At 34.2% G+C, this 14,562-nt stretch overlaps 1 protein-coding gene across 1 annotated transcript in view; it reads left to right on the forward strand.

The window, feature by feature from the left end:
- LOC108746332 (gamma-aminobutyric acid receptor subunit beta) overlaps positions 1-14,562 on the forward strand; it is a 77,298-nt gene that overhangs the window by 28,991 nt on the left and 33,745 nt on the right. The window contains exon 2 of the mRNA XM_018483047.1: positions 13,091-13,188. Coding sequence (XP_018338549.1) covers positions 13,091-13,188 — 98 coding nt within the window. The remainder of the gene's footprint in view (positions 1-13,090; positions 13,189-14,562) is intronic.

Genomic DNA, 14,562 nt, shown 5'->3' on the forward strand with positions numbered 1-14,562 from the left:
ATAATAGAGAGACGATGGAGACTGGTCGAAGTGTTGAAACAATGTCGTCGTCCTCGTCGTCTACAAGGTATCGTCGCATCTACCGGCGCGTTTATCTGTGATCTTAGTTAATCGTCGGACATTCGTAATCGCGGGCACGTCGCAACAAGACGAAAAGGGCAACGAGTAGCAATAAAGACGACGGAGAACGACGTCTTTGTCGTCCACGTCGGTGTCGACTATGTTCCGCTTGTATCTTCGATCTCGGTTATTCGCGTCGAGCGTTACAACCTCATTGTTTACATTCATAACTAGAAGCACGCTTGCGACGAAAGTACGGCGAATAGTGTTGAAGACAATGAAGCCAACGTCTTTATCGCGATCGTCGATGAAGTCATTCATCGTTCTACAACGACCGGGCACATCGCCGATAATGGTTTCATTTAGAAAGACAGTTAATTTTTACTATGCCATAATTTTAGATGAAATCTTTGAAATGTCATGCTGTGGCTAGAGTTCACTTTCAACCGTGGATGTATATATACGTGGATGTATATATATGTATGAGAAAATGAAAAATAATAAATAACAACATATTATTTAATATATTATTATATGAAAGGCAATCACTCGAATTATGAAATTGTTTAAATATTCCCTGATTTTTCTAAAATTTTCTCTAGAAAAAGATTATCGCATAATAATTAATGCAATTGCCCTAAGGACAATAATAATAAAGCACTAACATTACAATATTAATGAAGCATACGGTTCTCCCAACGGGAATTAATGATAATTAAATCGAAGCGTTATTATTCAATTATTACGATGGTATTATTAATATCCCAGATCGGAAAGCTAATTGAAATTAATCAATTTTCTCATTTATAATAATCAAATAAAAATATTTTTATTTAAAAAAATTTTAACTGAACGAAGTAACATACGTAATAATTTTTCTCTCGAAATCTCAATAAACCAATCTCCATTAATTTACTATTTGTGTTATTCAATACATAAATAATTTGGAATCGAGCGAACAAACGGGACTGCAAAGGCAAAAAGCAGAGGCAAAAGGAAAGGGAGGAGGAAGAGAGACAGAGGAGAAGGAGAGAGAAAGGGAGGGAGATGACAAGTGTCATTCCCCATGCATGAATAATATATGCGCTTAGGAAGAGACTGCGAAACAACTTACGCTATTATAATAGAAGAGTATTTGTGCAACAATTTCCGCAGTAACTCCTGCACCATAGATCTACTAAGAGACCGACGTTTAATAAGTTCGTGTCTCTTATCCTCGTCCTTACCTATGTCTCCAGAACATGTTCCACTTAATATCTGCGACCTTATAGTTTGAAACTCGTGTATTTGTATATAGTATACATGTGATAGAAGTAACTTCTAATTATTCATTATTATTTAATACCAGAAATTACGGAGCATACATCTAGGCTCCTATTCCATAACTCCTTGACAGTAATAATATCGTTATTGTCGTTGCGCAGATTTTATAAAAATCAACAATATGATATCATTACTGTCATCAAGTTAAAATAGCGGTCCATTAGGGAGTTTTTGCAATACCATTTATCCAGATACGGTGAACTAAGATTACTCACGTTATCTTGTCCTTAACAATAATTAAGAAAATAATAACGTAACTCCGTATCTGAATCCACGTTAATGCAAAAACTCCCTATTGAGTCGACATTCGACATGTCTTAATGCGACAAAAATACAAATATTTTATGATAACACGTAACTTATTGACGATAGATTTTTTTTCATGATGTAATCTTTATACAAGAGCTAAAGAAAGAAAATTCCAACGAATGCATTCAGTGTAATGAGTTCAGTGCATATTATATAATTATTTCTGTTGAGTTTTTGTAGAAAAAAGAGATTGCAGAATGCGAATGTATTTTACATTTATGTAAAAATGTCATGTCACAAAAGGCTAAAAAAAATACTTAAAACATCCTCTCGAGAGGAATTGTGATATCAACATTAAATGGCCCGAACTAATCATCTATCGTAAATTGCGTCCGGGAAATTGCGCCCGCATTTGCGCGATAATGACTGCCATCAAGCGATAGAACCTTTATACCGTGCAACGAATATTGTTTTCGTTGAGCGAAACCTTCGTGTCGTAGGGACGTTAGTAGACAAAGGGAAGTTTTCTCGGCCGCGGCGGCTCCAATAGAAAATATGTCTCTTTTGGTATCGTTGGTTGTTAGAAACGAAACACAACAGGGCTAAAGAAACGTTGATAGTGAGTTGAGCGTTATCGGGTGCCGCCGCGTTTAATGGGAACGCCTTGTTCCTTCCACGTCCGCTCGTCGCTTACTTAAAGTAACCGGAAGTGGTTTTCTCGGGAACGTCGACACACGCTCGCGTCGCGACAGCCCTTCTCAAACCACACACGGAGAAACAAAAAGTACATGGATGAAAGAAGGATTAACCACGGCTTTGCTTCTCAGCTAAAAAAAAAAAAAAGAACTCGAACATGTAAAATAGATAAATTAAAAACAAAGAGACCATCATTTAGAAAACTAAAGTAGAATCTTATTAGAAAAAAATATTCTAATGTTAGATGACATAAGAGAGCTAGAAATATATAATGACATGCTTCTTTTAAATTGCACAGATAAATTATTGTATAATATATACGTAATTAAGTTAAATCTAAATTAAATGATAGTTATTGTAAATAATTATGTTAATAAGTTATATACATTATTATATTGATTCACATAAATACGAATATGATTTAATTGAAAATATGACATTTTAAGAAGACTGTTTCCAACTACATGAAATAATACATAATCGATTCTTTTAACGATACTAGGAACACTAATTTATTTTTAAATTCGCTGAATTTACATATCCCGTAAATTTTATAAAAGTATATTTTCTGTGATATCATAAAATAGCAATTTGATTTATGATATTGGGAAAGTAAATATAAAAGGGGAATTCACTCAACTTTTAAGAACTTAATCTCTTTAAAGTTGCCTTTTGAACACTCACGTTGTCATTCTCCTTGCATCGTTTCAGACAGCCTGACAAAAACCTCAACTTATTCGATTAAACCTACCTCCTACCTATACTCGCAATAAAGTTCAATGACCGTAAACGACGCCGTGCTCAGTGAGTAGCCTCATATCGTTCTTCCATTCTCACATTCACAAGAGAGAGAGAGAGCCACGTTAACTCGCACGACGTACAATGAAATGAAGCGAATAGAATCCGTGGAGAAAATAGGATCGAAATATTGAATAGATTGAATCTAAAGCCGATAGCATTCAAATAGATAAATTAAAAAAAACTGTCTATAAAAAAGAAAACTTATGTGATTAATCAAAGGAAGATTAATCAAAATAAATATCGATATATAATGACGATTATATCTATCGTGATTATATTACGTTAATAATAAAATAATTTTGACCTTTAAATTCTTAACATAACTTTATATAGCCTATTTTTACAGTATATTTGCACCATATAAACGAAGGTCCCATAAGCGCCGAATCCACATACACATCCGAGGGGTTAAAACGACCACGTATTCCCCACCGTCGTCATAACCCACATAGAGGGCATCACACCGAGAGGTAGAAAGGGGCTGGAGGGTGCCCAATGACGTCAGATTCGCGCGCACGAGCTTACACAGATGCGTCGATAACCTACCCCGACGGATGCTGTGTTCTCTGTCTTCCCATCTATGTGCGTTTCATAGATATTGTACATCTTTATGTTCATTTGAATCCGTTCACTTGAACATCTGTATAGGAATATTTAAAAAAATCTGTCACGCATAACAAATTTGATTCTTCTGACTCTCGAGAGATATATACAACTCACACGGAAAGGCCGGATTAAATTTCAGGACGGAGACTATGATGGAAGCAAGTTTCGAACAATGCAATGTCGAGACTTAAAAGAGAATAGAACAGAAATGAAAATAAGACAAAATGATAATTATATTCTTTGATAAAAGATTGAAATTGATACAGAATGCCGAAAGGTCAGAATTAATGAAATGCCGAAAGCGGTCGAATTAATATGAGCCAAATGAAATTGGCGGAAAGGTCAGAATCATGCATAATGCGCGTAGGTATCGTTTGTAGGCCGTCATACCTCGTACACAACTCGTGAATTAACTAGAACGCATTAGCTCCTTTTTAAAGGCTTTTTAATTTGCGGGCATATTAATAAATAATATCCACTGCATATTAAATCATATACGACACGTTGGTGATAGAATAAATTAAAACTTTATATTTTACGGAGAAATTCACACAGATATCTTCTAATGGATCATAAAAGCATCAATATACAGCTTGAAATCATATAAATTTGTATAACATTAAATATATGCAATGCATACGAATGCAATTTACACATATAGGTATTTTAAATATCGATTAAATTATAGATTTTATCGCAGTTAGTTTTAATTCATAGAGTTACGTTATTTCCAGTATGATCGACCTCTTTTATTATACGTCACATTGTCTTAAGGTTTTTTACGATATTTCAAAATACGTCACACTTGATACCACATACCGCGTGATCGTCACGTCTGTTACCTAATGGAGATGAAAAAGTAGGTCTGCCCGTCGAACTGACGTGAGTGAAATCATAGATGACATTTCTTTTTTTTTTTCCGAGCATGCTCAATCTTTGAGTCAGCAGTGTTCATGATCGACGATCGTCGAAATTTCTCTCGCGTGTACGATTTTAGCAATTTCGTCTACGTGTGCCGATCGATCGGGCGCCGGTGATTCGCAAGATTTTTATGTATCTGCAAAAGCTCGGCGGTGCAGAAGAAGTCTGCACACGCAGAAGGAGCGAGGATGATGAGCGACGGTTCACTTTACGGACAGTGACAAATGGATCTACCGGTCCATCATCCCACGTTCTAAATGTATCTCGCGGCGTTACGATCGGATGGATGTCTGCTCATATCGGGCACATCCTATTTCGAATTTTTCTGCCGGTTTTTCCATATTATCTAGCCCGACTTCGCAAACGATTCGCGTCGCGCCGATCTTTTCTGAGACCATTACGCACGCTATTTATTATCGCCTATCATACAAATATAACATCTTCCGCATAAATACTATTGTCTGTACGTGCATCCATGTGTGTACCTTTGTGTGGAACAAAGTGGGCAATTAGGGTAACTTCGGCAGTATTTATACCGCACGAAGATTTACGCTGTAGAAGTTAAAAAAAAATAGAAGAAATGGAAGTAATATGCACACAATCATTCTGTTATATGCCTTTATTTTATAAGTTATTGTGTCATTTTACGTTTTATTTATAAATTTTTGTTTACAAGCATTATTTGTAAATTTTTCATAAACCATGCATCCTTCCCTCTATTATGAGTAGCCATCCCACCTCTATGAGATACACAGCAAAAATACAAGGGTTTCGAGATGTTCTTTTTTTAATACAAAAAAATAAGTATTTCAGAATCCTAATATTTTTTTTACAGTAGTAGGCAGTACAAAGTTTTTACTGGTATAGTTCATTTATCTTAAATATAGTAGTTTTTGTTAGGTGCGGCAGATATACCAGAGTAGTTACCCTATTCGAGAAAAAGACAACGCGCTCGTCTCGGCTTGACGGTACTCTGACTTTGAAAAATGATCAAATAATTTCTCAAACATCACAGTCTATATCCTTGAATGTCTATAAAAGATCATTTAAAAAGACTTCGTAAAAATGTCTGCAAACGTTACTACATCTATTGCAATATTATGTGCTGCATTAAATATACGTATTCGTTATGCGTTGAGAAAGAATTTAATATCAAATATATATATTCATTATGCATTGAGAAAGAATTTAATGTCAGTAACATAAAGAGCTTTATCTCTGCAAAATCTTCTGGCAATACAATTCGCAGATAAATCTCCACAGATATTCATGTTAATTATCATATTCCAATGCTGATATCATTAACCTATCGAATAAATTTGCGGTTAAATAAAGCCGATAAGTTTTATCAGATTCAAAAGCGTGCATAAATAATTATTGCCCAGGGAATAAAAAAAGGGAAAAAGGAAGACAGGAAGAGAGAAACATAAATATATATTTAGATGGAGAAATATGAGGACTGCGAAGTTTCCAACTGTGATATCGATAAAAAGGAAACACGTGGTACTAACCGGAAGGGTGCGATCGCATACTTATGACTTCCTGACTCTCCCGCAACGGTGGTTCTGCGCCAAAATTAGCGTAAATCACACTGAAAAACGTAACCGCTCGTGCAACCAGCTCTCACCGATTATATATAGCGTCCGGCGACCGGTAGTACATAAAGTCGCTTTTTCGTCCGTAGTCCCGCTCGCTCGCTCGCTTACTATGAATAATTCATAACCGATCCTCGCACAAACGCTTGATATTTGGCAAGGAAGGATTCGCCCCCAGAATTAAAAATAACACGAAAAAGGAAAAAATGTGAAAAGTCAGGACAATCAACCGATCGAAAAAGGGGAAAGAAGAGGAGCGATACAGCGTTTTCATAATCGATAACTTCTTAATTGCGAAGAGAGACTCTTACAAATGCTTCGAGACGTACCGCCTTTCAAAGACACCAGCCACTCGACATGGTCGACAATGTCGGGGAAGTTGCCGGCAGTTGTTTGACGACATTAGCTCGAAAATAAATTACGCAGAACATTGCTAATTCAAATGTCAGCGAACGAGGTCGACAGAAGCAGCGTCAAAAATATTTATTCCTACAGGAAAAATGAAATATGTTTCTCATACACATTTATTATCAATATTTATCTCTGCGTCAAAATACACATGTGTATCTATAAATTCACACACATTACGAAAATTGAATTTGCTTGCAACGATAATTTTATGCAAACATTTAACAAGACTGAATATCGGTATTGAAATTACATACCAGAAAATATTTATATATACATTTGTAATTGATTATAATTATAAATAGATATAATTAATAGATATAAAAACAATTAACATACGCATATATAAAAAAATATATTTATTTTTGAAAACAAAAAATAACAAATAAAAGAGAATGTTAGAAAAGAGCCGACTTTTATCCAAAAAGATATAAGTAAAGAAATACTTAGTATTTTCTTTTATAAACGTTTTTCTTCTGAATACGATAAAGATATTAAAAGGTTCGTGGTGTTTGCGGAGAACATCACGAAAATGAGCAAAAATATTGAAATTTAAATATACTATGCTCAATTTTTTCCAGATATTTCCCAAATGCTATAAACTTTTTAATAATTTTGTCATATCCAGGAGATTAAAATCTATAAAAAAACATTCCTTTTATATCTATTTTGGACAAAAATCAACTCTTTTTTAACATCTTCCTTTGATATGAGACAAATGAGATTAAATATCAGAGTTAAATTCACATAATGATTAAGTAAAAAAAACTCTTCCACTTTAGTTCACTGAAATTCTAAGTTTGTTGAAAGGGCACAAGGGAAAGCAACTTATATGTATCGATTTGAAGCTTACTGAACTAGAAATAAACGTAAATTTCTAGAAAAAGTCTGAAGACGGTTTCTCATCTTTTCTTAAAGGCAAGGAAATTGTAACGAGTCGGAAAAGTTAAAAGAAACAGGAAAAGAAGACAGGACAAATGAAAGAAATAGAAGCTGGCGAAGGATGCACAGATCGTGTGCAGAAGAAATGTTGGAGTCAGAGGTTAAGAGCTCTTAGAAATCCGAGAGATTGAAATTCGAGGCGTCTTCGTTTGCTCGGACAGTCCTCCTTATTTACGAGATTTTCAATTACACCAGCTCGGCTCAGGCACCGTAATGTCTGCCATTTTTCTTCAGTACACGCGTCACGTGACTGCGCCACGGTAATACTATTAAATCAGCCGTCCGCACAATTGCGCTACAATCATTCCTCTACCAGCGACTAAAGCTATTTCGCACTATTAAATATCAAAGCAACATCAAGAGGAATTTATCATTAATACAATACTAGGTTGATAAATATCGCGGTCAAGGAGATATATATTAAGTATGGCGGGATACATTTGCAATTGCATTAAAGAATTATGAGAATATAATTAATAAATTTTTGTAATCAAAATTTCTAGTTAAACTGACATAAAATTTGATATAAAATTATTAATCGACCTAATTTCGATTGAATATATTTATCCGTCTCGATTGTCATTAATTTAATGTTACGCCGCTTCGCATGTGAAAATAGCAAAGCTTGTACACTGGCCGTGTCCCGATATACACTTCTAATAAAATGAAAATCTATAGTTCACGTACACTATAGATTTTCAGTACTGGCAGTGTATATTGGAACACGGCCCCTGTCGAGTTCATAATTCGAAACAACACAGAATAACAAGAAAAATGGATTTCCACAAAGCACAGAAGAGACTTTCTCGTGAGATCTAAAAAACGGGCGAGCTTCTGAAAACATTGTCTGGCGCTTTTGGAGCAATGAAGCATGAAACGCTTAACTATGGCGTGACATTTCTCCAACGGCCTTCTTGAAGATCCGTGAAAGAGACGCGCGTTCTTTCGTCTGGAACATAGACACCCACGAAACCTCTCCTCGGCCTCGCCAATACTAACCTCGAAGGATATCTTTCATATATATTTCAAGCGATCGAAAATGTCATCTTTCTTCACGAAGGATACCCTGCCCTTTCCTATCTTTTACGAGCAAGCAAATGGATCCAAATCCCGATTTGAAATGGATTAAAGAAATTGAAGACAGCAAAACCTTTACGTTGTGCTTATACAAAAAGGATGTCATAATAAAACGCTGATTTAAATATTTATTTAAAGCAAAAAGAACGCATCCATTATATTGCATATACATTTGATTGATGTTAATAGTACGTTAACAAAATAAATCATCATACAAAAACGGAAATATTGTTTAATTTAATAATTGAAGTGTTCTATTTTTTTTATACCATTATATTATATATAGAAAGAACGATTTTGTTGAAGTATCTAAAAATTTAGCTAGATACAGATCTAAAAATAGTTTTGTTGGACCATCAAAATAATTACATAGAAAACTCAAGCATAATGAGCAATGTTGCAAAGTTTTGACATTCTAGCAACCAGTTTGAATATTCTGCATAATTATTTAAACAGTCCAACAAAATAGTTTTCGGATTTGTATATAGCTAAATTTTAAGATATTTCAACAAAATCGTCTTTTCTATGTTGTTTTCTATTTATCGTTGAATAATTAATACAAAGTATAATAATATATGCGCGATATTCGCATTAAATATTTTTTTAAATAAAACAATTTACTGATTTCTCTTTATCCCGCGTGCGTATAATCGTCTTCAATAAAAAGATATTTTATAGAAATATATTTTGCTTTATTGCAAAAACATTATAAACAACATTTGTACGGAAATGAAGTGACTTTTCGTAATGTGTCAAGAAACAGTTTATCTATATTTTCGCGCGTGTATCTACACGATATCATCTACATCGTATTATTCGCACCTTGTTCCCGGAGTAGATATCTGCATCCAATCGATACAACTAACCTTTGACCTATTATCGCAGCTTGGCAACGAGTTCTTCTTCGTTATGAGATATCGTTTCGCGAGATTTAGATTATGATGGTTGTAGCAAATTGTTCGATAAAACTTTTTCCGAAACGCATATAAACGTCTAAATGATTAAAGATACTTCGTTCACTAAGTTTTTCACTTTATTCTAAATCATTCTACAAAAATAATTATGTAATTATTTAATTATAATTTGTTATAAGCATATATAGATATATAAATACTGTATTATCATTGTACTATAAAATTATCGACTGTAGAAGAACAAGTTGTCGCATAATATATTGCACCGAGATAACGACTCTTCTATTTCTTTTCTTACGTCTAACGCTGATAATATTTTCTGTTTAATTTAATAATGTTAAAGTAATATTATTCATTTTTCAAATTTTTAGTTTTGCATAAAGGAGTAGATACAATCCCAAAATAACAATTGAAGCTTTCACTAAAAAAAACTCGATGTTTTGAATCACGAAGTAGACCAGACTTACTTAGACAGCGGTTATTTCCTTGATTTATAATTGATTACAAAATCCCGTGAACCTAATCGCGGGGACACATTGTAGATTGTATAACTCACGCTTAGAATCTTGGTCAGTGGAATAGAACGCGGCAAACATGCACGATCTTGATTAGTCTAATTCGTGCAACACTTTACAAGCTCGCTAGGTTTACTTACTTCTATTGTAGGACTATGCGCGCAAGCTGATGTACGATACGTCTCTCGAACATTCTGCTGACTCATATGTACATTGGTTGTAGGGTCAAGGCTTTTCTTACATCTGTTTTACTCAATAATACGAAGTAACGCACGAATCAAGCACGCACGACACTATTATTAACCCAATTAACAGAAATTATCAGAGACTTTCATCAGACATTTATACTTGAAAATAATCACTTTTGTTAAGGCAATGAATAATAATTAATAATAAGTGAAATTCATACTGGTACATCCATATAATGTTTTCAATTATTATCTCTTTTCAACGCTATTTATCTATTGCATATATCTATGTCGAACGAATAGAAAAGATACAGTAATTACAGATATACTAAGAAAAACGTCCTGATTGCCTCAATAAAGAGTACAAACAAAACGAATTCTGATCATATGAATGAATCAGATTCCTGATTATCGTAATTGAATTTGTGATTATTTCGACTAGAATGTTTGTTGGATTTAATTATAAATGTAATTTATACCTTTCTAATTGAATTTATCAGAATTTCAATGAATGCAACAAGCATACTTCTTATCATATCAATATGCCATTATTTTATAGAATTTAAATTCCTTGATTTACTAAAAAAATGTACCATGCAACGTCTTATCATAAAAATTTTAGAACAAGAAAAATTATTGTTGCAAACCAAACACAGACCATTGCAAGTAAAATGAGATTACGTTCACCTATACAATGCGATTTCTGTTGTTTCTATTGTTTCGACTAAAGCATGCAGTAATTCGTACGACTAGAAATATCTGTAGGTATCGCTAAGATATTGCGTGATTCAACCAAGGTCGTTACCATACGTGGCTTCGTGTGATCCGGGAATCAACACCGCGCCAAGTGATTACGGTCTTGGTCAGCCGAAGCTGAGCCAAGCAGAAAACGTTTTCGGATCGAGTTGCTCCACTTAGTGGAACCGGAATCGGCTGCTGCGCCGTTGTAGCCATTAGATCGGGCTCTCGTAGGTACTGCGGAACCGTATCAGCTCGCGAACTCAAGAGCCGTTTGTTTGGCTGACCGAGACCATCCGTATCTACTGACCCGTTAAGTCAAGAACAGACTCGCTGTACTTTATGCTCCGAACCTTTCGGCGTATCTACCTCTCATGGTCATGTATGTCATACAGGCTGTTACAATATCTTCTCTCGAACTTGTCTTTCAAATAATGCTAATACTAGTATCTATGTCAGTTCAGGAGAGAATTTGTGATGGTGTCGTAAGATTCAATAGTTGCATAATTTATACAACAGATTATATATTTTGATATCATTAAAAATTCTTGTTTAAAAAAATATGCAACGTATTGTTATTAAAATACTTTACTGCAGTTTATAAAATGTAGTTATTTATTACAATTGTTATAAGATTATTATTGTGTTTGTAAAAAAAATGTTTTCAAAAGAAAATTCTTAGTAAAAAAGACTATATTATATTGTTATATATAATAAGTGCAAAAAATATTCGTACAAGGAATTTTTTTATAAAAAAAGTCTTATTTATACAAAATAAATATTAATTAACAATTTTATACAACTATATTAAGAATCTTTATTTTAAACCGCATATGTGAGAAACACAATCTATACGAGAAATTTAAAAATGCCTATTATACGATCGAAGCTGGAGCTTCATTGCTTAAAATAATTCAATCTTGAATTACTAATTTTATACAATACATACATTCTGTTCTAACATAAACAAATGAAATTCACGTGTATTCCTGATTTTAGAAGCTAAATTTCTCGACTGTATAAATATTTTTTGAACGTCCAAATAATACAAATTTTAATTTTCATTTATTTTTATGTTGATATTTTCTATAATTAATACACATCTTTTTTGTACATATAATTTTGAGAAACATACAGTCTATTTTACTCTTTATAAATAAATAAAGAAATGACCATAAATTATGGTAGACGTCAAATTTGTATCGAAATCATCGTATCAATATTGATAAGACATTTCTCGCTGAATGTTCAGCTTTTAAAAATAAAATTAAAAAAAAAATATTTTTTCTGTACGTAAACTTTTTGCACTCATTGTAAATATAACGTTAATGTGTGTTACAATGCTGATCTACTAAGTTGTAATAATTTGGTAACATTTTATCTAGATTGAAATATATTTCTCGCAATTCAAAAAAATGCTTTTAATCACGCAAGCTAGCTTAACTGAAAATAGGATAAAGCAAAGTAATTTGGATAGGTTAATAGAAACTTTCAAATTATTTTAGAAAAGATTAAGATCGCATAAAGTATTAATTAAATATACAAGATACATACACTATTGCAATAGTGTATGTTTTATATGTTTAATTAAATACACATCAAATACACACATATGCAACCCCAATATTTTAATACTCTCTAAATTTCTTGGAGTAAAATCTCATTCCAAAAAAGTTAAAATGCCACTATTGAAAAAGAATGAAAAACTCTTGAACAAGATTTTCACTCATTTTTCGGAATAAGATTCATCCCAAAGGAAAAAAAAATTTCACTCCAAAAAATAGTGAAAATCTGTCACTCTTATTCAAGAGTTCAAATGTGCAGTGCTTTAACTCTTTCGGAATGAGATTTCACTCCAAGAAATTTAGAGAGTACAATTTGAAAACTTCAGTTCAGTCAACCATATCCAAATTATCCTGTTTTATTTCATTAATTAAATCGAAATAAATGCGAAAAACGTAAAAAGATTGCAATTGTTCTATAACTAATTTTAGAACGCTGTTATAAGAGTTTTTATAAGGAAAAATGTAAAATATGAAATTCTTGTTCGTTTACAGAACTGCCGGCGGCAGTATGCTGGGCGACGTGAACATCTCTGCGATACTGGATTCCTTCTCCGTCAGTTACGATAAAAGAGTAAGGCCGAACTACGGAGGTGAGTAAAGACTCGATTTTCCCCATCTTACGATATACGAGATCATTCGTGGATTTTATACCATGCGCAAAACTTGTCAATTCGATATATTCGACGTGTTTATTCAATTAACTTTGGTTGATCAATTTTGATTAATTTTTACGCACGTGAGGTAATTTGCGTTGGAACAAGTTTTGCGTTCGGCACGATGCTTTTTTCGTTTCATTGTTTATGATCGTTGCACTATTACGTGAATCTAAAACGTTACCTTGCAACTAACGAAAATGAGGGAGTTAGATGACGAAAGAAACTAAATATTGACACACCGACGAAACCAATCAATTGGCGAACGAACAGAAAAGCAGTATACGACTCTCTTTTAATTCCACTTCGTTCGCTGCAAGCACAGAAAAAAGCTTTTTACGTGTGCTCGGATAAAAAAAAAGAAAAAATGGTACCGTATTCAACTTTAATGCAGTGCTGAGATAAAAGAAAAACTGAAGAACAGAAGAGACGGTGGGTAAACGCGCGTACGTAGGATTTATATACCTAAAAACATTTAATGCACGAAATCGATACGCGATAAATCAAAATATAAAGCACAGGCTTTCGGATTGTTGTAACAATGGTGCGACATAACGGTTAAAGCTCCGGCGAAACGCTCCAGGAAATATTTTTGACGTCGCTTATCATCTCCCACGTTTTACCCTACAAAAAAACGACGAGCTTTCGAGCATACTACCGTTTCCATAAAACAACTCTGACAGGAACAGCGCGGCAGCACGTGTACGCGAATCGCATCCTGTTTCCCGGCAAAGGAGTAATTTGCAGTTTACCACGCGGCTCAACCGCGCGACTACCGAAAAAGAAATACCGATAAAACGATGCGGCAGACAACGCGTTTCTATCACGGAGATGGGAACAGCACGTGATTCCCTGAAGATAAAAGTGTAAAGCGCAAAGCGTTCTCTTTTACCTCTTGATCAATCCGCAAATAATATACAGCTTGCACGTAATTTGTAGATACCGACTTTTGCGTAAACGGTCGTTTCAAATAAATGCCAGACGTTTATCGACTACCAAGCGCGATACGATTTTATAGTCGAATAAACGCGATGCTTATAAAATATTGGGTTATTAAAGAGCCATTAGTCCAGTTTCGAGTAAGCACGCTCGCCATTCGAGAGTCAGTTAGAGGCAATTAGTGCCTGCCAATGGACGGTCCGTTCCACTTTCGGCTCGATAGGCCCGGCCAAAAAGTCTCCGCGCCTGTATAGGTCGGCTTGAATTCGCGGACCGATTATCGATGTCGAAGCAGCTATGATTATAATTCACGTGTATTCGAATAATTCTACCACGACAAAGTGGTAGCATTTTCGGGGGTGGCCTCGTAGA

This window comes from Trachymyrmex septentrionalis, unplaced genomic scaffold (genome assembly GCF_001594115.1).
Source record: "Trachymyrmex septentrionalis isolate Tsep2-gDNA-1 unplaced genomic scaffold, Tsep1.0 scaffold167, whole genome shotgun sequence".
In the NCBI taxonomy this organism is placed as follows: Eukaryota; Metazoa; Arthropoda; class Insecta; order Hymenoptera; family Formicidae; genus Trachymyrmex; species Trachymyrmex septentrionalis.